We start from the raw sequence: 25,658 nt of genomic DNA, 5'->3' as shown, positions 1-25,658 counted from the left end.
CTGATAATAATAACAAAGGGTGCGGTATATCAGCATTATTATAGTGGCGAAGTCTTACGTTTGATGTAGCTACCTCACACCCACGATAGGGCCAGCCTACTTGGGGCTAGTTTGTGCGGGCATCCGTACAGTTATACTACATATCCAATTACCCAGTATTTCCTTTCTGTGGTTAGCTGAAATCACACCAAGTGATCAAGGAAGTATAACAAGTATAGATATGGCTCAATATAGGGGAAAATAGTTGATTAAATGTGAATAAAACCTGGTTATAAAGGTTTTAAGGTTTTGGGAATCTCTTAGGTCACTCCAAATAAATTCTCTGTTTCCCGTCCACCGCCCGCATCTAGTTACTGTCATCTCTAAATATTCCATTATTCCGTATTCTTCCATTATTTTCCGGTTATTCTTGCATACTGAGAGGCTCAGTAAAAGCCATCTTGAAACAGTGTCAGCTCACGTGTGTCAGCTCACGTGTGTCAGCTCACGTGTGTCAGCTCACGTGTGTCAGCTCACGTGTGTCAGCTCACGTGTGTCAGCTCACGTGTGTCAGCATGCTATCGAATTAGCACAAACTTCACGTTTGTACTATTTTTTGCAACTCGAAAAGGAAGGAACAAGCTTAAGTATGCTTTTATGCAGCTTTTTATGGTTGTGACAGGCAAATAATGGCTTGAAAAGCTGCCAATCTTATAATGAAATAAAGGAAATGGACCGCCCGCCCACATGCAAATATGCTTGAGTCCAGGACGGGAAACAGAGAATTTATTTGGAGTGGCCTTAAGGTATTGCAGTAGTAATGGAGAAGTGCTGTGGAGGCTTGAAAGATTTCAATGTACGATTAGGAAGATGTAGGAAGTAGTCATAGCCATATAGCAAAAAACGCCATATAGAGGTATACGGTATAAAAAGTTGGTTGGAAACCTGCTTTTACCAATATGTTGTTGATTGACTGACAAGTAGGAGATCATGGTGATGCTTATTGAAAATCTCAATCTGTGGGGGAAGTATGCAGCTTGATTGGGAAGGAGGTTTTGGGTTTTAAAGGTTGTATATATAATATTTTTTGAATATCAGTAGCTGAAGGAATTAAGCATGCATGGAGCTTGACTCGCATGTTAAAGAGGTTGTTGGGTGTTGAGGGCTTTGAAGATTAAAATGCTTCTTAAGACAGTATAGTAGCTTGGTTGGAAAATTTGATATTGTTGCCAACGAAGTGCTTGCAAGATATAGCTCAGTGCTATCATCAGGAGAAGTATACAGTTTGACTGGCCTAAAGAGGCTTATGGATTTTGAAGGTTTTACAATATTTAAATGTCAGTAAGGGAAGTATGAAGCTAAACTGGCATAGAAGTTTTGGGGTTTTGACGGTTTTATAATGTTTAAATGTGCATGAGTAAGGGAAGTTTGAAGCTAGACAGGCATAGAGGTTTTTGGGTTTTGAAGGTTATATAGTGTTTAACTGATAGTAAGGGAAGTATGAAGCTAGACTGATATAGAGGTTTTTGGGTTTTGAGGGTTTTATAATGTTTAAGTGTTAGTAAGGGAAGTATGAAGCTAGACTGGCATAGAGGTTTTCGGGTTTTATAATGTTTAAATGTTAGTAAGGGAAGTATGAAGCTAGACTGGTTTTTGGGTTTTGATGGTTATATAGTGTTTAACTCATAGTAAGGGAAGTGTGAAGCTAGACTGACATATAGGTTTTTGGGTTTTGAGGGTTTTATATGTTTAAACGTTAGTAAGGGAAGTATGAAGCTAGACTGGCATAGAGGTTTTCGGGTTTTGAGGGTTATAATAGTGTTTAACTGATGGTTAGGGAAGTATGAAGCTAGACTGACATATAGGTTTTTGGGTTTTGAGGGTTTTATATGTTTAAACGTCAGTAAGGGAAGTATGAAGCTAGACTGGCATAGAGGTTTTCGGGTTTTGAGGGTTATAATAGTGTTTAACTGATGGTTAGGGAAGTATGAAGCTAGACTGACATATAGGTTTTTGGGTTTTGAGGGTTATAATAGTGTTTAACTGATAGTTAGGGAAGTATGAAGCTAGACTGACATATAGGTTTTTGGGTTTTATAATGTTTAAATGTTAGTAAGGGAAGTATGAAGCTAGACAGGCATAGTTTTCGAAAAAAATCCTTGAACGTGAAATCTACGTACAACATAATATATGTGTATGATAGTCTGTTGAAACAAATAACATAAGTGCTTATTAAAAAATCACCATGCATGCATGCAAGGTGTGCTTGATAATGGTTTTCAGTTATGGAATACTCTTATATATCATTATATTGTATAACTAACAAAGTTTGGGTGAAGTTTGTGCAACTATCTGATGGCTTAACTTATTTTGAATGAATCATTTATGCATGAATTTGCAATTAATTTGCAAACCTAAGCTAAGCAGAAACATATTTCACAGAAATAACAATATGTAAACAACACTTTTATTTCGTAAGGTAAAACTGAGCTTAATGTTATGATCATGCATTGTGTGTTTCAGGAAAGACAACTTCATTACGAGCTGCATTGAGTGTGTGTGGTGCTGCTTCAATGCATTTCAAAGGAGGAAGGTCATCAGTGACTTCACTTGTCAATAGAGCTTCTGTGACAACAATTCCAATTGGAGTCGATGACATTTGCACGCCTGGTCATATTGAAAATTTAGCTGTACAGTTTTTTAATGGTGCTGACCATTCTACCATTAGTGGTGGAGCTAATCATCCTAGAACAGGCATTCTTCTGACATCCAACAAACATTTTGCTAAGAGCTCCAGGTAAGACTTATAATGACAAACAATAGTAATTATTAAATAATGCATCACAGGAATGCTGTGAGACTTGTACATGTCCCCTTCCTTAAGGGTACTTTACCCCCTGATCAACGCTTAAGGGGGAGGAGCTAAAATATGCAGCTAAAAAGCATCCAGCAGTGTTGGCACAATTATTTCAATTGGCGAAGCACTCCAATCTGACAAATTCCAGCAGAGGTTGAAGAAGTATGTCATAGCATTTGTTGCAGAAGTTGTTCCAGAAGCAGATTTTCGTGTCCAGAAAAGCTATGCTATGATATTAGCGATCAGCAATGAGGTAATTGTTAATATATTATTGGGCAAGTGTTATATTGTATTTTGTAATCCAGTTGTGCAAAAGGATAGCAATGCCTGATGTTATTCAGTTCTCTGATGTAACAGATTTCTTTTTAAATGTGTGAGGACCAGAGATAATGTGCTTTGTGAGACCAAGTCACAGCACCATTGAAGTAATCCCGGAAGATGTATATGAGGAAACCAAAGAGCTAACCATACCTGAGGTAAATATTGACTAACAAGCATTAAATGGATTCTGTAGTTATCAGTGTTAGGGGTAACGCGTTACATAAGTAATGTGATATGTAATAATTATTACTTTTATGGTAACAAAGTAATATAACAGGTAATATAACTCCAAATTATGTTTACTTGCAAATGTAATGCATTACCTAAGTAATGAAATTACTGTAACAAGTCTAACATCATTACCTTTAAGTAATGAAGTTACTCATCTCGTTAGTAATCCACTGAGTAACACCTAGCCACTATGAAGTAGTGAAGCCTACTGAATGAAGCTTATTCACCAGCTTCTTGCTTATAACCAAGATTTGCGTATTGTCCAACAATGCGATCATGTCATGTGATAAAGTGGTAGTTTCACACGTGACAGCTTAAGGCTGTGGACACAAAGTAACATATATTATTATAGTTACTTTATTACATGGGTAATAAGTAACTGTAACTAAATACTTCAGTTGTAAATAATATGTAATATGTAACAAGTTACATTTAAAAAGTAACTGTCCCAACACTGGTAGTTATAATAATCTATGTGTGTAGTTCAACACCATATTAATACACATACAGCTATTATAGTGACATATTGCAAAATCAGCTTTACCAATTTGCTTGAAATTGTATAAACCCTTTGGCTAGATAGATGATGTATTGATTTGCTGTCATTCATGCATGCTGATGAGATTCAAGCTATGATGAAATTGCTATAGCTTCATAGCTATGTTCATAGAGAAATTTAGGTTAATAACAGTGTTATAGGTTCTTTATGTTACAGCTTTATGTATTTATACATCTGTATAAATTTTGCAATAATTGTATTGTATAGATGCTAAGATTCTTGCGCCCCAAAGTTGCCAACGAAAAAGGATCTGGCTCGATGGCTGTATACATCCCACAACTTAAAGCACATACTGAAGGATTTAAAGAACTGGAGTTTAAGAAGGCAATAGCAGAAGTTGGAGGGAACGTCAAGGCGTCACTGCCATTCTTAAAAGATGGATGCAGTGATTACATACTCAAACCAACTGAGAATGGGAAGCAAAAGAAATGTGTGACCATCCCCCACACAGTCCTTCCAGCACCTTTAATTACAAAGTTTTGTGCAAGGGGTAAGTAGCGCTATTTTATATTAATTTTAGTTTTGCATGATTCATGCTTTCTTTTTATCTATAGTACAAATAGCAGCAGATACCAGCGTGACACCAAGTACTCCATCTCACACATCTGCTGTTTCCACTTCTTCCAATGAGTCATCTCCTGATACATCTGATGTTTCCCTTGTATATATTATGAATCAATGACTGATATAGAAGTCATGAAAAATTGACGTTCTTCTGCACACTTTAAATAGAATACTGCACAAATTTATCGATAAACTTAAATTGGTCGGTTTTTGTACTGTATAACTACCCAGATATTTATCTGTTGTGTTTAGTCTGGCAAATGACTAGCACAATCGATTTAAGGTATAACAAATACACATAACAGCTTCATAATTTAAGGTATAACAAATACACATAACAACTTCATAGTTTTATTTGCATGCATATAGATCACATTATTGTGCTAGTGATTGTAACAATATAGGAAATTAAATTTCAGTTATTTTGTAGTGAAATGCAATTGATTTGGCCTCTTCTGTAAACTGTAATAATACTGTAGTATTTGTGTTGCTTGAATCCAGTGCTACATTATTTGCAGTGCTTGAATCCAACTGATCAGGCGTTGATTTTAAACATTTACTGGAACTTTCACACACTTCTGACTCTGGTTTTGACAATCCTTCCTCATTGTGTTCATGTATTGGTGAGAACATGACCAACTCCCTCTTGGTCAAGTAAGGATAGCCAGATAGTGATGACCTACCAGTGGATCCTCTTAATCTTCTACCATGCACTAGACAACTATCTGAATATCTTCTTCTGGTTTGAAATGCAGATCTTCTTTCTGATATTGATACTGTTAAATTTTCTCTTCCTGGTAAAGAAACAGAAGATAACCGGATACTTCCACTACTGAATTGACGAGATAGTTTGAATTGGTCTAAACCTGATTTGCAGTACACTCTGTAAACCTGCAAGCAATAATGTCATATCAAACAGCAAACAATAATATAACATGCACTTCAGAAAATATCAGAACTTGACCAGAGGTGTATGTTGACCTGAGTATAATGTTTATTTGAATTAATATACCTTAATTGTTATCTGTGAAGAGGCTGTAAGAGTATAATGTGATACAAACAACAACTGATTTTTGTAGCTGTCTAGATCTATTTACTTGGAGCAGTCATGCATGCATCCTAACTGAACGAGCAAATGATATCTGACATTATCAGTTGCTAATTTCATAATAATCTGTCCTTCATGTTAAAATGGGACTTTCAAGAGCTAAAAAGGATCTATACCTGTGGAAAAATGTTAGTCGGTAGGTTAGGCTGTTGGTACCAAGGGTATATCGATGTTTTCAGTATTGACTAATGTTCTGAAGTGTTGTGGTGGGTCATTATCTTCATGTTGTTCTGTACTGTTAGGGAGGAGAGATGTGTGCCCTCGGAGTGGAGAGATGCTTTGCTGGTCCTTGTGCCAACGAAAGGAGCCTTGTCCTGCCGTGATACAGTAATTGGACAGGCCCAGGCAAAATATTTGCAAGGGTGAACCTGTACTCATTGGATCAGTAATTGATAGTTGGTTTAGTCAGTGTCAACAGTGTTGGGGGGTAATGCATTACTTATGTAACACTTCTGCAATACCTAGTCACAAGCCCACTTCGAATTAATGAATGAAGTTTATTAACCAGTTACCTTCTCTTGATTTTTTTTTTTCCCGGGCTAGATGTAATGCCCTTTCCTACCACCCCCAGCACAAAAGGCAAACGTGCTGGACAAGAACTGAAAAGCGGGACATCTAAAAGTCCCTAGGGCCATTTGTTAGGCCCATTTCCGGGGAAGCATCTGGTGATCTAAACGAGATGGAGCGGCTTCCACGGATGCACATCGTCGCTGACCTCAACAGGGAGAAAGACAGGGTACAGCGAATCCACGCCAAAGTACTACTGTACGATAAAACACTACATTTGGAAAGGAGCTCAGCAAGCCGGCGATAAAATGTGATGGCTTCCTTCCCCATGCCCCCAGTTGTGGCAAACACCAATGGAGTAAAAGATGCAAACTCCACGGCCTCACGGACACGATACTCCCTCTTCTTCTGCATCTCATGACGCCTATACACAGATGGTATCGAAACATTGCGGTATAGCTTTGTGCGTTTGGGTGAAAAACCCTTACATCGAAAAAGGCACTTTGCTGCCGCCCCCATAATCCGCGTGCATGAATGTCAGCCCTGGCATCATCTTGGCAGTTAGCTGATCGAGGGGTGAGTTCTTCGCCACTCAGGGATTGAAGTGGTGGCTCAATTGCAACATTAGTACAAACATTTGATTAGTACAAACCTTCTCTTGAATACAATTATGCACCTATCCCCGACAACTACTAGCTAATACGGGCTGAGGTGGGGGAAGGTGGGGATTTGCATTTCTGAAAATTACAACTTTCCCGACCTACTGGGGGAGTACTGGTGATACAAACCCTGACCAAGTCTCGGCCTGCAGACCCCGGGAATACTGGGGCTAGGTCGGAGGGGATTTGTACGGTCGTGTGGCGTTGGTCTATAGTGATGAGTTCGTTCGAGTGGATAGTATGAACGTAATAGCAAGGCCGGAGGAGACGGTCCGGTTGGTCAGGCCTGAGCCGGACCAATAATCTGGAGTTGAACCAACTAGCTGACCAGCTCGAACTACATTACTCTCATGCAATCTTTGGACGATCACATCTACATGTAGCTAGTCTCGCGTGGCCAGACCACTTTATCTCGGCACGGTGCTTAACGATTGCATTAGCGCCTGCGAGACTAACATGTAGCTACGTACATTTTACAAATGTTATTGAAAACATGACACAAGTAGTTACCTAGTTTCTCAGCCTAACTAAAGCACAGAACTACACGTATAGTACCTCCAATTACCTTACAGTACAGCATAGCATTCGTATCGTTTTGTACAGAAATGATTGTGGGTTCTACGTACAGTATCACGTGTGCTAGGCAGGTGCCTTCTTTGATTCTAAACTAGCACACTTATCACAATTCAATCTTCATAAAATAATCATTAGCATTTTCCTTGGCTTGTTTCTCTTGGCTTCTTTTACTGGGTGAAGGGCTGGCAGTGACAAACCAGATGACTCATTCCGCGTCAAGAAGCTGTACACCCATACATTACATGGTGGCTATCTGGATGAGATGTTGAGTAGAAATCACTCCTCTTCAACTACCCACTCGTCCTGTCGAGATACTGAGCAAACTCTCAGTCTCACCCACATCGCACCATTTTCGAATTCTGATAGGTCTCGTGACTGTCCACCAGTATATTTACGTGATGATCCGTTCACTTCATACAAACCAGTATAGTAGTATACTGTATTTTTGTAGCTGTGTAGCTTTTTATTGTAGCTGTGTGAATTCACTGTATAGTAATTATATCCTAGCTTAAGGGGGTCATGCTGCATGGGTTCCCTGTGAAATTTGGGGGGAAAGTTGCAAGTTGCTAGCTAGTTTTACTTTAAAATTTAGCATCAATTTTAAATTTTAAGTTGCAAAAATTCTGCAGCTCCTGGGGGTTGCACCCCCAGACCCCCCTTGAACTTCTAATTGCTAGCTATACAGCAAGTTTCATGCTGTGTCCCCTGTACGTCAGGTCTACAATAGAAAGTGTGAAGAACAACAGATAGGCTTGAGCATATTTATATAGCTAACTAGCAGTGAAATGTCACTAAAATTGCATATCTGAGTGTCTAATTTTCAAAAAGTTCCTGTGGGAGCATGCCCCCAAACCCCCTAGAATGCTCGTGCTTCGCACTTCGCAGAGTGTGCTTCACACACTGTGCAACAACTCCTCTCTCATTGGCATGTATATAGTAGCAATTTCAACATTATAGTCAATGGCCTGACCAACTCAATTTTCCCTCCTCCGGCCCTGAATAGCTAGCACCCGAGACACTCTTTCCTAAACTGAAAGCACACATCTTCGCTGAATTTCTTTAGTGAAGACTAATCCCCACTATGTTGGGGAAATTTTTCGATCAATCCCCCCACCATCCCCGACCTTTCCCCACCCTCAGCCCGTATCAGTGGTAGTCGGGCATTACATTCATAGGCGCATTATAGCCAAGATTGTTACACATTGTCCAACAACACAATCTTGTCACGTGATAAGGTGGTAGTTGCACATGTGACAGTTTAAGGCTGTGGATACAAAGTAATATAATATTATGCAATATTATTATAGTTACTGGTAATATGTAACTGTAACTAAATAGTTTTAGTTGTAAGAAATAGTAATTTGTAATGAGTTACTTTTAAAAAGTAATTGCCCCAACACTGTCAAGCAGCAGGTGTGGAAGTGTAGTTGAAGCTGGTAAACTAGTTGGAGAGAGGACTAGAAGGTGATGATGTACTGATTTAGTGCTTGTTTGAAGATGATGCTGTACTATGTAAGAGAGGATACTGTCTTGATATTTGATAAAAGGGCTACAATAGTGAAAGTGCATATGCCTGGTCTTGCAAGTTAGTTGTAGGAATTGGTCTATCTGATAGTGACTTGGCAGTGGCAGATCTTGTGGAAGGCGTATGAGGGTATGTGTCCCCACCCCTCCTGCCAAAACAAAAAAATCATACAGGATTGAGATACTCTAATAGAGCAGTCAGTAAAATACTCTAATAGAACAGTCACCACATTTAACACTTCAGAATCCTCCACAGTTATTGCTGAGCATGTAAACTGTCATCCCGTGGGCACACTTAGCTATATACATGCAGCCCCTCCCCCTCCCTTGGGTTTGTCCCTGCTTGACTCCATTGGACTGCAATGGTCAGTAATGCTACCAATTATGCTGTCCTCAACATTATGAACCACAGTAGTGGTTCATAATAGTGATCGCCTATGTTTTTTGTCAAAATCCTAATAAAATACACATCTAAACACCACCTTAGGAAGCTCCTCCCCAACCACAAATGAAGCCTTAGAAGTAGTATATAGGTCCACCGGAAACTATGAAGTCAAAAGGAACCAATAATAGTACTTTTTAAATAACTGAAACATGCCATTTTGTTCATTTTCTTTTTTATTTTTTTTCCCACAGGGCTAGAGCAAAATTTGAGCACTTTTTGGAGATAAAAACAACATAACTTTCCTTCTTCATGTCCATGACCTACTTTTAAGTGCATATTACAATGATAACACCGCAAATTTGCTTCTTGTAGGTTCACTTTGATCTTCTGACCTAGTCTCTGTAAGGGTAACCAATGTGTTAATTGTGTTAATAAGTATCTAATCTATTCACGTTAACACATTCATTTGGAAACCCTATATCATTACCTATATTAATCACAGTATATCAAGTTCATACTAGAGCAATAATGTTGTTGTATACCACTGTGTGTACTTGACTATGATCACATAGCTGCACAAGTGTGCATGCCTAAAATCAGAAGCCATACTATTGCTGACCACAGCATACTATACACTGCCTATAGTTTAAGCTGTACAGTACAAAGGACACCCAATAGTAAGGAAATGATACATGTTTGCTAACTCTGATAATATTAACTGACTATAATACTATACATGATGACTGACTTGATATACATGTTTAGTACTGCGTAATATCAAGCACTGCCAGCACCTCTTATTATCATTATAGCTTTCCATAAATGGGTTTATAAAAAGTAAATAAAAATAATTTACAAAATTAAAACATGGGAATAGAGATTGCTGAAAAAAGTAAAGAAACAAGAGTCAAACAAACCAGCATGTTAAACACACAGAGATCTCTATTTGGACTCAAATAAACATTTATACAGAAGCTAACATTGTTGTTGTTGTTGTTGTTGTTATTGTTGTTAACACTTTACAGTGACCAGCACTGAAGGTCTGACAGCAATATGTGCTGCAGCCTGAGGATTCTTAGTACTTATTAGCCCCTGATTTATGGAGAAACTGCAGTGTTTCTACCATATCCATTGAGTCCAAATAGAGATCTCTGTGTGTTTAACATGCTGGCTCGTTTGACTCTTGCTTCTTTACTTTTTTCAGCAATCTAAATTCCCATGTTTTAATTTTTTATAGAAAAATAAATTCGCATAAATGTGGGCTGAAGGATAGGAGATCTCGAAAGTTTGGCAGACCACAAGTCTAACAACCTAACTTATATAGGCTTTACTATCACAACTTTTACTCATGGGGTGCGTCAAGTGTGTATTAAGTGAGGGTAGCTATTTCCAAAAATGTAGTGTTTGTCAGTGTAGGAATGTAAACAATAATTCTCATCTCATTTTCAGTTATTATAAGTGAGGGCAAAATCATTGCAGAATTTTCCCTGAATGGCATAATGTGTAGTATAAAGCAAGAAATTTAAAGTGACAGAGAAAGTGTTGATGTGAGGAGAATTTGTAAGAGCAAGTGGTCTGTAGTTATTTTTTGATGCCACAAATTTTATTACAATTAATTCATAGGTATGAACCACAGTGGTGATTCACAATAATGTTTTGCCAAAATCCTAATAGAACATTCACCTAAACACCACCTTAAAAAACTTCCTCAACCATAAAAGATGTCTAAGAAATTAATTCGGGAGAAGTATAGGTCCACTGGAAAGTATGTAGTCAAAAGGAACCAATAAAAGTACTTTTTTAGAAAACTGAAATATACCATTTTGTTTATATGTTGTTTTTTTCCACTAATCTACAGGGAGATCTGTTCACTTTGTAAAAACCACATAGGTTGCCTTCCTATGTCTTTCTTCATGTCCACGACCTATAGTTTTAAATGCATGATAACATCCATTCTCAAACAAACTTGTTTCACTTGCCATTGATCTTCTGACTTAGTCTCTGCAAGGGTAACCACCATGTTAATATATGTTAATAAGTATCAAATCTATTTATGTGAACATGTTCATTTGGAACCTTATATCATTACCTATATTTAAACACAATATATTAAATTCATACCAGAGCAACAATGATGTTGTGTACCACTGTGTACTTGACTTATTGTGATCACAAGTACGCATGAGTATAGCCGGTTATTAAATTTTCGCAGCAAAACCCTAAGTCAATTTTTGAAAAAAATTAAATTTTAAAGGTTTCAAATTTTGATAAATTTATAGTCGGATTTCAAGAAATCTTCCCGTGTTCGAATTATTGAAAATGGTGTTTACTATCACTTTCGTAGTACCGTATAGCCTAAATGTTTCGGGTTGGAAATTTTGCTGATTTTGTGATTTTGGGGGTTATCAGTAGACCTCCATATAGTCTAATACATTTTGGGAGTGTTTGCAAATCCGTAAAAAAATAATTTTAGCAACATTGCTCAACCTTGAAATATTTAGGCTATACAGTATGTGGTTACTAGCTCAACTACTGGATCCACTACTAGCTCTGCTACTGGATCCACTGCTAGCTCAACCACTGGATCCACTACTAGCTCAACCACCGGATCCACTACTAGCTCAACCACCGGATCCACTACTAGCTCAACCACCGGATCCACTACTAGCTCAACCACTGGATCCACTACTAGCTCAACCACTGGATCCACTACTAGCTCAACCACTGGATCCACTACTAGCTCAACCACTGGATCCACTACTAGCTCAACCACTGGATCCACTACTAGCTCAACCACTGGATCAACTACTAGCTCAACCACTGGATCCACTACTAGCTCAACCACTGGATCAACTACTAGCTCAACCACTGGATCCACTACTAGCTCAACCACTGGATCCACTACCACTGGATCCACTACTAGCTCAACCACTAGATCCACTACTAGCTCACCTACTGGATCCACTACTAGTTCTACTATTGACTCCACTGCTAGCTCTGCTACTGACTCCACTATTACTGGTGGTACAGTGGAATTACTGGATATTGTAAAGGTTGAGGAAGTAGAGGAGGATGACGGCGTTGGAAAATTGTCTGCAGCTACAGTACCTGCTGGCAAGCTTGTACAGTGGATGCGTATAGGGGGTATAAAGCTTACTTTAGAAGACAGAGATGCTATGGATGGACAAAACTCAATGACTTGGTGATTAATTTTGCTCAGAATGTTCTAAGGCTACAGTTTCCAAACATAAAAGGGTTTCAGTGCACTCCTACAGGAGAAAAAGAGAAAAGACAATTTTGAGCAAGACAGAGTTCAAATAATGCACTCACATGGGAATCACTTGATTGTAGCTACATCTGTTAAAGCTGGTGTAAAAGTTTATGATTCAGTTTATGAAATCATGCATGGATGATCACACTGCTCTACTAATAACTAACCTCTTTGGATCCTTAGCCAAGCCCACAGCTGTTGTGATCCCTAAGCAGTTAAGTTTAAATGAATGTGGTGTATATGTATAGCTAATGCAGCAGCCATTTGCTTTGGAAAGGACCCTGCTGTTCTGCATTTCAATCAAGCATTAATGAGACTTAATCTAATCAAGTGTTTGGAACAAAAGAAAATCACTCTTTTCCCTTGTTTAACTAACTGTACATAACTGTCTATACATTGTCATAGCTCGTAATTTGTTTTGATGATAAATATTATATACATAATAAAAATGAACTGGGTCGCAGTATGTTTACAGTATCTGAAATAAATCTATAGAGAAAGGTGTAGTATATCACTGATTCCAGCAGCCATTGATGGCTAGGCTTTGTTCTGGTGTAAATAATTGTAAAGCAGATCAAGCCATTTAGTGCCCAATGGCTTCATTATTGACATCTTCGTATTCACCACTTTAGCAACTTTCTCTCTCATGTTATTCTCAACTTGCTGGGAATACCACACTTGAAACTTTTTCCGAAGGAAGTCATTGGCTGACTTGTTTATAGCCAAGTCCATTGGTTGCAAGTGCCCTGTACAGTTTGGGGGTAATGCGGTTCGAATCAAGGAGAGAATGCACGGCATCTGTGAGCTGATAAATGACTTGGAAAGGAAGAAAAAATCTACTTAGTGTACGTTGCACAGATCATGGTAGTGATTTGCCATTTGTTGTCTAGTCCCACACAATCTACACGCTTGGCACCTTTCTCTTCCATTGTCTGGAACAATGTTGATACCTGTGTGGTCCCAATTTAATATCTAGTCAGCTAAAATATTTTCCATCTCAACCACAACCTTAATGTTTACATATTGCCCTTTTAGCTCTTCATAATGCAAAGGCTCTACTTTTGCTGTGCTACAGGCCTTATGTTTAACATAACCAATCCTGGAAAGAAGACTTAGTGATATCGATTGGTCTACCATTCTCCTTTAACAGCTTTCAGTTTTATCTGTTCTTCTCACTATGGCTTCTCCACTTGCCATAACAACCATTTTATTAATAGGAGTCCCAGTTGCCCTTACTTCCACAAGTTGATGTACCTCTTAACCCTATCATCTAGCTCATTGCCCAAAAATAGTGGCCTGCCTCTCTTCTTCTGTGGTATTGAATGTACGATGATATCTCCATTTTCCTCAAACTCCCCAGCATCTCGTTTACGACCACATATTTGGACTTCCAAGTGCTAACAGAGCTGTCTCTTATTTCAGTGGAGTATTCTTCACTGTAACGACGAATTGCTGCTTGGTTTCCATGTGAAAAGCATATCTTGCTATCTGTGCTTGTTGTACTCTAGTAAGCATTATGTATGGCCCTCTCTTAAGCTTACTAGATTTGGGTGCTTGCTTGAGTTGTCTTGAAGTGGCCAGCACAGCATCATTGGCAGCCTTAATAGTAAGCGATGGTAATACATCTGATAATGGTCCTTCTGGATCTGGCAGATTCTTAGCCACTGGCTTGAAATATTGATAAAGCGACATTTACCTCGAACTACATGTCCACCATGCTACAAGAAATGAGTCACGTGAACGCACCCTAGCGTTGTATTATCGATAGTGGGAATTTATTTTCAAATAAAGGATGGACCTCTGGAATTTATTTTTGTAGAAGAAGGCCTTTTCAAAATATCCAAAAATTAAAATCTTTCAAAAATTACCAGCTATACTGTATGTGACCAGATGTTACAAAACCGTTCCAAATCGCACATCAGGAAAAATCAAAACTAACACCACCAGTGGATAGCTACACTACCTTACTACTTTTGACCCTCAGTACTACTCAAACTACTTGAGGCTGGTTTTAACAGAGGTCTTTTATGGGTGGTGTGGGGAGCTCAAATGGCAGTTTTAGGCCTTGCGAAGGGCTTGGCTTGGCTGGAAACTCTACAAACAGCTACAAGTATTGGAAGTGGTCTGAAAGGTAATAGATTGATGCACTTCTTGTGTAGATTTCATACATGTGCTAGTTATCCTTGACAAGTTATGTTGACTTGAATTCTTTATAACCGTTTGTCTGGAAACTTCTAATGTGCAATTTGGAACGTTTTCCCAAAATTCAGTCACATATAAATTATAGAAGCCATGACCACAGCATGCTATACACTGCCTATAGTTGAGCTGTATAGTACAAAGTACATTCAATTGTAAGGAAACAAAACATGTACACTAGTGTTTGTTAACTCTGATAATTGATATCTTAACAGCTACTGTACATGATGACTGACATACATGTTTAATACTGTGTAATATCTATTATGTTAGCTACGTATTCATAATAAATGGATTTATAAAAAGTAAACAAACTAGTGTAAAAAAAATCAAAAGGTAAAGAAACAAGCAAACAAGCCAGCATGTTAAACACACAGTGATCTCTATTTCTCTATTTGGACTCAAATAAAAACTTACAGAAGCATTCTTAGTACTTATCTGCCTCTGATTTATGGAAACTACTTTAGTCTCTACCATATCCATCAAGTCTGTTAACATGGTGGCTTGTTTGACTCTTGTATTTCAGCGATCCTTAGTTTTAATTTAAAATTATTTTTACACTAGCTAGTATTATATTACATCAGCTAATAACTTTTGGTATTTAAAATTATGTTATATGTACCCTTAAACTATGTCTGGTTTTGGCAAAGAGATGTCTGTCTGAGTGAGTTAATAACTTGCTAGCAGTTAAAAAGCGTTAATGCAATGGTATTGTACACGGACTATAGAGCTACAGATTAAGAGATAGCTACATAAGTGTATGAGGGAAAACGATCTTAAAAGCCAACTTTTAATGCACACCATTATGGGGCTTTTTGACTGTTCTATTAGAATATTTTACAGCTCTATATTATGTAAATCTGTTTGGTCACTTTTCAGCTATACTCTCAGCCAGATAACATTCCAAGGGGACCCCTTATCCAACCAAGGGGGGCTTAAGCTCGCTATATAGTTCCTGCTCCTTTCCATTGCCTATGTTCCGAGCTAACACTTTTAACAAAGTGTGTTCTGTATATTATATCCATACAAAAACAGCCAAGCTGTGAAAAATGGTGCAGCCTTAAACCTCCTGGGTGAAAAAGTTGTGAAATCAAAGGTGGTGGCCAAGAAATGGCTGCAATGAAGTTAATGCTAATAAATTTTAACAATACACACAGCCATTATTAAAATTTATTAGCATTAACTTCATTGCAGCCATTTCTTGGCCGCCACCTTTGATTTCACAACTTTTTTCACCCAGGATTTTTAAGGCTGCATCATTTTTTCACAGCTTGGCTGTTTTTGTGTGGACTTCACTTATTTTGTACTTTATAAGGCCCCAAAGCCAGCCTATGGCTGACTTTGAGGTTTGTTTTTACTCACATTTCTTCTTTTCTATGTAAATATAATGATGATTATTGAAGACAGACTTATGAATGTATTTGTTACCATAAGTTGAGATGCATCCACCATGTGTCTTAATGATCATGAATAACTATCAACTTATAAAAGCATTTAGCAATGATACACATACCTTAGGAACAAACAACAAATAGATCATTGGAAACATCCAGAGGCAATCACGAAGTGTAACCACTAATAATACTCCTTCCTGTTGTTCATTCAAATGAAAAATGATCACAACAACTTGACAAATAGAGGACAACAGGACAGCTAGAATTGTTGTCAGGTTGATCACAGCTGATTCGTGATACTTGTGATATTTAGTATTTTTGGGGACATGTTTCTGTGTCTCATAAGCTACTAGTATACTGAAAACTGCTAACATTCCATCTTCTGCATAAGTGAAAGCTAAAAATATAAAAATATGATTCCCACTGCACACAAAATAAATCTTTTCTGTAGAAAAATCATCCTACAAAATAACAAAAACTATAAATTTTTATCATTATACATTCATCTGACCTCATTCACTGTCTTGACAATGTGAAGTGTTAGTGGAAATGTAGACACTTGTACAATCATTATTAGTAGGGTTGGTGCCACTATCACTGCCACTAACATGAACAAATGTTTGTCAGATAAATATTTCTGTTAAACAATGAGTTAATCATGGTTGCCATTGTAGTTGTCATTGCTTACTTACTCGGTGCACCATTTTCTTGTTAAAGAAAAGTTTGTACAGTCTCCAAACTTTAGCAACTAGTGCACCAAATGCAACTACAAAAGCAAGTTCATTAGTCCATGCCCTTGTCTGTAAGTATAACAAAATGACCATTATATTATCTATTATTTAGCTTACATTACAAATGGTTGTAGTGACAACTTCAGACATATCATCATCTAGATTAATAACATGTAGGAGGGTACCAACAAACCCTACCAAAACTCCTACTAAAATCAATGAGTTGAGTTGGGAACTGCTCCGTTTTACAACTCTGCAACAAATATGTACACAATGCTACATGTACTGCAAGCACATCAATCATGTGTGTATGTGCATCCTTCCAAGATTTTTTTTAAGGCATACTCACATATCATTATCAAACTTGCTGTCAAGACTATATTATGTGATCTGGTTTGACCAAACTCTTGTAGCCTTCCAGATAACCAAGTTAGGCATATAACTCATAACTTCTCATGTATTTGTCAAAAGTTTGTCACTATGAAACAGCCTTAACCTGACAAAGTTTTAAATTGCTACATTATTCACAAGGCAAGTTATGATTTCTTAAGTCATGTCAATTGGAAAGGTTATATAAGATTGGTTTTGTCAGACAGACCATGTCAATCATAAAAGTCAGCAGCCTACAATGTGTCAATGACATATTTATTGAAATTGTTTTTGGATGAAACTGCATCAAAAGGATCGCCTGAAGTATATTACCGTAATTTGCTTTTTTTGTTGTAAAATAATTTCCATATGCAAAACTTGTATGAAAATTTCTTACACAAATTTTTTTTACATAACATTGAACTACTCTAATAGAGCAGTCATTCAAATTTTTTTTGCACGAAAATAAAGTGAATTACGGTACAGTGAATTATAGGTATACAGTGGTAGTTAATTATACTGTGTGTATATTGTTAGCTGAACATAGTCAACTTACAAGTGATTGCTGTAATAGATGTTGAAAACAAGGAAAAAGATAGTTGATAATATCCCAATAGAAGACACTACACCAGTTATCACAATTTCAGCTAAACTACTTGTTGTAACAGATGGAATAGGAGTATCTCTGGGTATAGCACCACCTGAGCACGGTACATGTTATTAACATAACTTATGTTAGTAAAAGAATGGATATGTACATCTTCTGTAAGTACGTAGTTAGTAAGAAACATTTCTACATTTTCCCCAAACTGTCATAAGTGCATGTATGCATTGATAATTGTCAATCTATTAGACAGTTATAAAAGGAAGTTATTTTTATATACTGTATTGCCTCGAATAAGGGCTGGTCTCAAATAATGGCTGGGATAAAAAGTTGCCTACATGTTTATTTCAATGAAGTAGCTTTTCACCCAGGCCACTGGGAAAGTTACTCGAAAGAATAAACACCTGGGCCACTATTCGAGACAATACGGTAATATTAGTCAAATCTCACATGGTAATAATGTGTTTGTGTACTACTATACCTTGCCATGTGAAGTGTTGTCCTGGTAAAGTTTGAAAACCTCCCAATAGATCATAATTCATTATCGGAACTCCAGCGCCATCTGAAAACCACCATACATATTATATCCCATTATATACTGACACCATAAAAATTATGAGACAATGGCAGACAATCTCAGGAACTGTTTATGATATGCTTCACCTCAGCAATTAGAGTTTAGCAATAAAATCATATCTTGTACCGTATATATGTAGCCTGTAATAATAGACTAGTAGTAGATGATGATGAGGCAAAATCAGCGTTGGCAGAAAACTTTGATGAATTTACTACACAGCCAATATTGAACAGTAAGATAGTAACCTGTAGTGCACTTGGGAATTTTGAAAGGGTCTCCAGTGCAACTGTTCTATTGTTTGGAGTAATAATTGATATTGCCTGACTGCTTTAATAGAGTATCTTGATCTTCTTCACATATACAATTTATTATTAATTTGTTAATATTAATAATCAAGAAGCCATTATTTGATACCATCATCATGTGAGAAATCATCATAGGATATAAGTACTTCAAAAAATTTGGAATTTTCAACTAGAGTAGGGACCATAGCACATCAATAAAAAATTCTGGAGTGTGCACAATATTAAATCACAGTAATACAATAAAAAATGTTATATCCCTACTGTGCTCCAAGATATCATAACGGAAATGCACAGTAGGGATATAACACTTCTCATTGTTTTACTGTGATTTAATATCGTGCACTACTCCAGCTTGTTTCAGAATTTTCTTATCGATGTGCTATGGTCCCTACTCTAGTTGAAAATTCCAAATTTTCTGAAGTACTTGTTTGTTAACTTTTTTTGTAAATAATATTATTATGATTGGTGAACCTATGCATACCGCATTTGAAATGGTGCCGCACGCCCCAGCTATATCATCTGAAAAGTGAAGTATCCATTATGCTTCGTTGTCAGCTATGTTCAACCAATTACACAGCGTACGAATCAAGAGCTGTTCGAAAAGCAGCTCTGCAACCCACGCATACCGAAAGAAAGGGTTGGTGCTGTGCACCTCCAGTTATATAAATTATCGTCTGAAAAGTGAAGTATCCATTTCGCCTCGTTTTTGGCTATGTTTAACCTGTTACACAACAGTACGGATTAACAACTGTTTTAAAAACACCTCTGCAATTGAAGTAGCCACTATGAAAAATGTGCACTATTTTTGTTACGAAGGAAAACCATCATGGTTACCACCAAATCGACATTTTTCGCTGTCAGCAAAGATGAATGGGACACAAAGGAGGACACTGGTAAGTCCATGAAGAATGCATTGTACGTACTGCGGTATGCCAAAGGGCACCTCTCGGGCTGAAACGACATCAAACAGTGAAAAAATCAAACCCGTAGCCTTAGCTGTCATTGAGTTATGCTTGTCTGAAGGCATCAGTCAGTCAGTTACTCAGTCAGTCAGTCAGTAGAAAATTCCGTTGAATAAAAAAAATTAAAATGCAACTTGTTGAAAGTGTTTCGGGTTGATCTGAAAGCTTGTTTGGGCTTAGTTTTACCTGCCTCATCGTCGTCTGGGAAAATTGTGGCTGTTTTTTGGGCGATGTTATTTCGGGCCACACCTACTCCTTTGTGATCCCTACTATACACTACTACTGTAGTGTATGATTTGGTGGATCCCATCCAACTTCATGTTTTAGTATTCTAGTTGTGTGAAAATTCAAAGTACTCCAGGAAACCTCCATGGTTATGCCATTAGAGAGAGAGAGGGAGGCAGAAATGAAAGGAGGGACAGACAGACAGACATAGTATTTATGCTGTATCAGGTAATAGATTTTATGAGGGGCACAAATTTCATTTCTTGTTACTAGCCTTGCAGCCATAAATATTTCTTCATATGACACTGTGATTTGATTACATAAGCTATAATATATTATGTACTTCTGTATTGCTCCATTTGAATTGAAGGATTTATCCTGTCTCCATTCTGTTGAAATGCAACCATGCCCTACAGATATGACAAAAAGCACAGATTGACTACCTTGACTGAGGTCAAGCCTAACCGATATTCCTTCAAATGACACATTAGAAACAGCTTCAGTGAACACATTTGCCATTTCAACTGAATCATAAGTGAAGTTTTCCAGTCTTCCCAACCCTCTATCTTCCAGTATTGATATTGATGAGTTTAAGGCAAGAGCAATAGTCCATATTGCATCATACACATATCCAAAATGCACAATTGTGTCTGTCATCACATTTCCATGTGTGTTCTCAATAGTTGCTAAATCACTTTGAAACTGTGATACATTCTGATGTGTGAGGACACACACAATATTAAATGAACTAAATCTGAATTGAAACATACGACATACCTTTTGTGATATTATGATACTAGACAGATTGCTTGTGAGCATACTATTTACACCATAAGCCAATGAATGCTCCAAAGCAGTTTTCATTTCTTCAGCAGTACAATCAGCATCACTGACATTCCACCAGTTAGGCTGGAACCATCCGGGAAAGATCCATACAAAACCTGGTCCTACAAGTTGGCTCCTTATAACCTGGAAAACATTGGGGTAACATTCAGTTAGTTTTGTAAAGTACGTACGTACATTGTTAATAACTATAATAATATATTAAGCAGGTAATTTGTATATGACACATTCAGAAATATTACAACGATATGTTTTGTCAGAGGGGCTTACAATTCAGCAACCATGCTATTAGACAATTGCAACTGGCAAATGCAGCCATCTGCTTAATTGGCAATAAGGTAGAGAAATTTGGTGATAGCCTAGATGACCAGATATATACCCTAACAGACACATTTCACTTACCATACACCAAAAATGAATCAGAACTATTACTGGTGATGGTGGTAACCATGCTATGATAATTCTAGCATGTACTTTCTGTAATATAACAAGTACAATGATATAGAACAAGTTGATGATGATGGTAGTTACCTTGATTTGCTCAATAACAAGATCAGGATCATCATTGGAAAAGCTGAAATCCAATATCACATGTACATGATTGTCTTGTAAGCCTTGTGTAGTGTGGAGTGCCAGCTAGTAATGGGAAATGCAGTACTGAGTCTATGTAGTTACCAGACATATTGACAATAAGATGACAGAGAAGTGTAACAGAGCCTATAGTAGAATACATGATTTACTGTTGACATACATCAGGCATGAAGTGGTCGGCATAAGATATCACTGCTACTCTTTTCCAGTTCAACTCTTTCACTAGTGCAACATAAGCATCTGATATCTGTTCTGCCATTGCTGCTAGTCTAAAGAACCTGAGATAGTTCACTCTGTCATTGCTAAACAGTGCAGAAGATGGAGCGTAAACCACCTGTAACAAAACCACATGATGTAAAGCTACGCTATATTGTAAGGTAACTGTATCTGCTACATCCCACATTAACATACATACATGCAAATACATTCATTGTGTACATAAGACATGACCATGGCAGTTTAGAGAATGATTTGACACTACAGGCTACATAAATGGCAGCCTTTGCTTCATTAATACTTATGCCTGGAATATGCATGTACTGTGTAGGGGGTATCAAACTTTACATGCAGGGGGTTTCTTGTTTCAGGAGTACATGCTATACTTCATGGATCATAGACAATTGGCTAAGACCTCCAGTCTCTCAGCTCAGGGATGTATAATGAAATGAGACAATGCATCTAAAACCATCAAATCCTTATTGTATACTGTACAAGTGTCTGACTGTGTTATGATGGAGTGGCTATAGTATAATGCCCAAATTTGGCAACATGTTGAAGAACTATAAAACAAATTTCAAGATGGTAGCTAAACATGATTTAGCCACTACACTAAAGTTTGCACAGTAATTTCGATGACTACTACAATTCATGAATAATTCTGTATCAACTGAAGATGTGTTATTGGTCCTTCTGTTTTCATTGGTTAATTATCCCACAGCAATGCACCTCTTATACCCTTACTTGAGTGATATTAAAAATTCTCTCGGCAATTACTCCCATCAGTTCAATGGCTTCAGAACAAGCAGGTCCAAGGATCATTAGCTTAGTTGGTTGTGATGGATCAGTTTGTTGGATAAGGTGGTATACAGCTGGGATCGATGAGCACTGTAGTGAAACAGTAAGTCACTGGTATGTATTTGACACATAGTACTGATATCACATTAATTGACACTTAAATGATGAATGTAGTTTTATAGTACACATATGCAAACAATAATGTGTTTTAAAACCATTTTAACTATATATTGTCCCAAAATAATCCTACAGGCATAATATGTGTACTTACAAAATCACCATATCTCACTGTTGAGATATCGATCTAATTTTGGTGGCAAATTCTAGTGAACATATACTATACTGATCAGTCAGTGATTCTCACTATAGAATTTGCCAGTAAGTAGTAATGGTCATTAGGTTGTTTAACATTGCAAGATGTTGATGGTATAGCAGTATATAGCAAGTGATAATTACATATTGATTGTTCACTATATAGCTGATTAATTGTTAGTAGTTCTGATTGTTTATCCTCACAATAGTTGGCAGAGTTGTTCTTCCCTACTGGAACACACATTATGGACAATACAATACATCACTAATCATGTAACAACACAAAAAAAACAGACAAAAACAAATTACATTGATTCCTTTAAGATAAAAGTCCTTCAGCAGAGGAATTACAGCTACAATTCACTGGAACAATGGTGGTAAATGGATTCCACCATGCAGAAGTAGATGACCAGAAGTACTTCTTGGTTATTATTTTGTTGTAAATCACATTACTCATCTATAGTGTTGTGGCCTGTAAGTAGCTATGCTTTTCCATGGAAAACTTTATAGACACATTCTTTTAACACTAAATTACCACCACAGCTTTTGATAGAGCAAATTGGTATAGTTTGTTACACCATTGTAAACACAAAATATTTGGTTTGTTAACAGTATCCTGCAATAGTCACAACTTCAATGTTTTACCAGTGATCATAGGGTGACTTAGTTGCTAAAATTCTGTTCAGTTTCTCTGTAGCTATACGACTACAGCTTTGACTTGTTAGAGATATGTAATGATTATACAATAGTCGATCATATTCAACAAGATCATAGCTAATAATGATACCATCCCAGAATCCTTGATGCATACACTTATGTACATTAATGCCACCACAAGAAGTTGTGTAGGACTGTAAAAGTATACTGTATTACAATTATCATCCTACCCCTCAGTTAGTAGCTATAATCAACAGGTGAATTTGACACCATACTGTACATGCAAACATGCATTTCATAGATTTTTGTCTACTTTGTTACTTTCTACTTTCTATATGGTTACCGTATAGCCTAAATATTTCAAGGGAGAAAATTTTTGCTGATTTCGCAGTTTTGGGGCTTATCAGCAAAAATTTAGACTGCTATATAGTCTAATACATTTTAGGAGTGTTTGCAAATCCGAGAAATTTTTATTTTTAGCAACATTGCTCAACCTTGAAATATTTGCCCCTTGAAATATTTAGGCTATACGGTAGTTCCAAAAATCTTTAGCAGCTAAAACTATCTGCTGGTCATTAACACTTGATTGTAAGATTAAAGAGAGAAACCATGGTTTTATGATGAAACAAATGTACAAAATTACTTACAAATGTGGTGTGTCCTCAGGCACATGCGGCCACAAGCATGGCAAAAGCCAAAAGTGGGTTCAGCAAGGAAATTATCTACATATGAAAAACACAATTAGCCATAAAGAGTTAATTATGCGTCCACTCTAAACAGCTTCTAGCCAGAAAAATCTTCTGCAAAGCTGAAACCGAAAATTTTCTCCAGCTGCCTTATCAAGTAGTCTCCTACATATTGACTTTGAGATTGTTTGGTGGAAATAGTGAACAGTTTTACGTAGCAATGTTAATGTAGATGACAAGTAATGACCCAATACACTAAGCTCAATTGTGTCATAATGGGAAGGAAATCCCAAACAATCTAACTTGGGAAGAATTTGAAGGTTCTCCTCCTTGGATTGCTTACGATCTCTCGCAGCTCCCAGATGCTGCATGGAATCCAAAGGGAAAGTTAATTCAAGCAATGCCACAGAGTTACATGTTTCATTGTGGATGACAATATCTGGATGGTCAGGAGTTACCATTAATGATGAAGGAATAGTTCCTTGAGGAGACTCGCTAGCCCTCATACTGGGTAAGCCTGCATAAATGTGGATTGTGTCTACCTCCACTAGAATCTCAGAAAGTCTTGAAGCTAGACAATGTAAGACTTGGTAATGCCGATACGTAAAACGCCCCTGAGACAAGGCCACAGGACAACCACTTAGAACATGAGCTATAGTCGGTCAAACACATCCGTAAAGAGGACACTTCGCATCACATTGGATATGCCAGTGTTGTTTTCATCTACCACAAGTTTTGAGGCCTATACAACTTGTCTTGTTGTTACTTGTGTCAGTGTAATGGTGCAATTGTTTAAGTGAGTAGCTGACTAGGATGTTTTGAGGTAATGAAAAATGCAAAGTTTATTTTCCCTGCAATAACTGTGACTGTGAAAATTGAATATCATTTTATGGTAAGTTTCAGTATATACAAAAAGATCAGTTGCATTTATGGAAATTGTGTAGCTATGTACATAATAATTATAGCATTTAGCTATTGGTTGGTGTATTACAACAATCTTATAATAGAGTGGAGCTGGCATCAGTATATAGCCAGTGTAGAACTTTGAGTAGTACAGCTAGTTAAGTTTCACACTAGTTTGTCTATCATGATGTGCTGGAGTAGCTAACCAGTTACTCGGCTAGTTCTCCCCAAATGACACACAGTTCAGTAGGTGAGGCATGGCTTTATCAATTATGAAAACGTGCCATCAATATAGCTATATTAAATAGCTATGACGAAATAACGAGCTATTTAGCTTACCCCAGAGTCAGCATAGTCGACGACTAGTCGATATCCTGGTAGTAGGTCACATCTCTTATTAATCTCCTCTAGAGCTAACTTCATAATGGGTATTCTGTCTATCCCATCACAATTATCCACTCTAATACCTCTAGTATCGTTACTGGCAGTACAAGGGAAAAATCCGATTATGTGAATATCAGTTGATTCATTTCTTCCACAAATATATTCAGAGGCACTTGCTGAGAGCCAAGTAAGAAACACCAATAGTCTCATCCCGTCCTCATAGGTGACGACAACACGAACGCAAAGCAAACACTAGTGCTAACCACATCCACAATCGTTGTGGTAACCGGCCCACTCGCCGAAATGCGAGGGATTATTTGAGTGTGAAGGTCACCACAAGATTTTTTTGTCAACAATCACT

The 25,658-nt window shown here is 37.4% G+C and overlaps 1 protein-coding gene across 1 annotated transcript; it reads right to left on the bottom strand.

Annotated features, from left to right (window-relative positions):
- Positions 1–4,844: 4,844 nt before the first annotated feature.
- Positions 4,845–25,657, bottom strand: LOC136265397 (gamma-aminobutyric acid type B receptor subunit 2-like). The gene is made up of 15 exons (XM_066060231.1): positions 25,253–25,657; positions 22,302–22,445; positions 21,502–21,675; positions 21,282–21,386; positions 21,153–21,227; positions 20,685–20,876; positions 20,373–20,621; positions 20,251–20,317; positions 18,320–18,400; positions 17,791–17,935; positions 16,983–17,118; positions 16,827–16,934; positions 16,646–16,771; positions 16,254–16,595; positions 4,845–5,402 (listed from the first exon to the last, which is right to left on the bottom strand). Exons 1-15 carry the CDS (start codon positions 25,505–25,507, stop codon positions 4,920–4,922), a joined length of 2,682 nt encoding a protein of 893 aa, XP_065916303.1. The 5' UTR covers positions 25,508–25,657; the 3' UTR covers positions 4,845–4,919.
- Between the last annotated feature and the right edge of the window lies 1 nt (position 25,658).

The sequence above is a fragment of the Dysidea avara genome, chromosome 9 (genome assembly GCF_963678975.1).
Source record: "Dysidea avara chromosome 9, odDysAvar1.4, whole genome shotgun sequence".
NCBI classification, from domain to species: Eukaryota; Metazoa; Porifera; class Demospongiae; order Dictyoceratida; family Dysideidae; genus Dysidea; species Dysidea avara.
The sequence above is the reverse complement of the archived record's forward strand: the minus strand, read 5'-3'. Positions and strand labels throughout refer to the sequence as shown.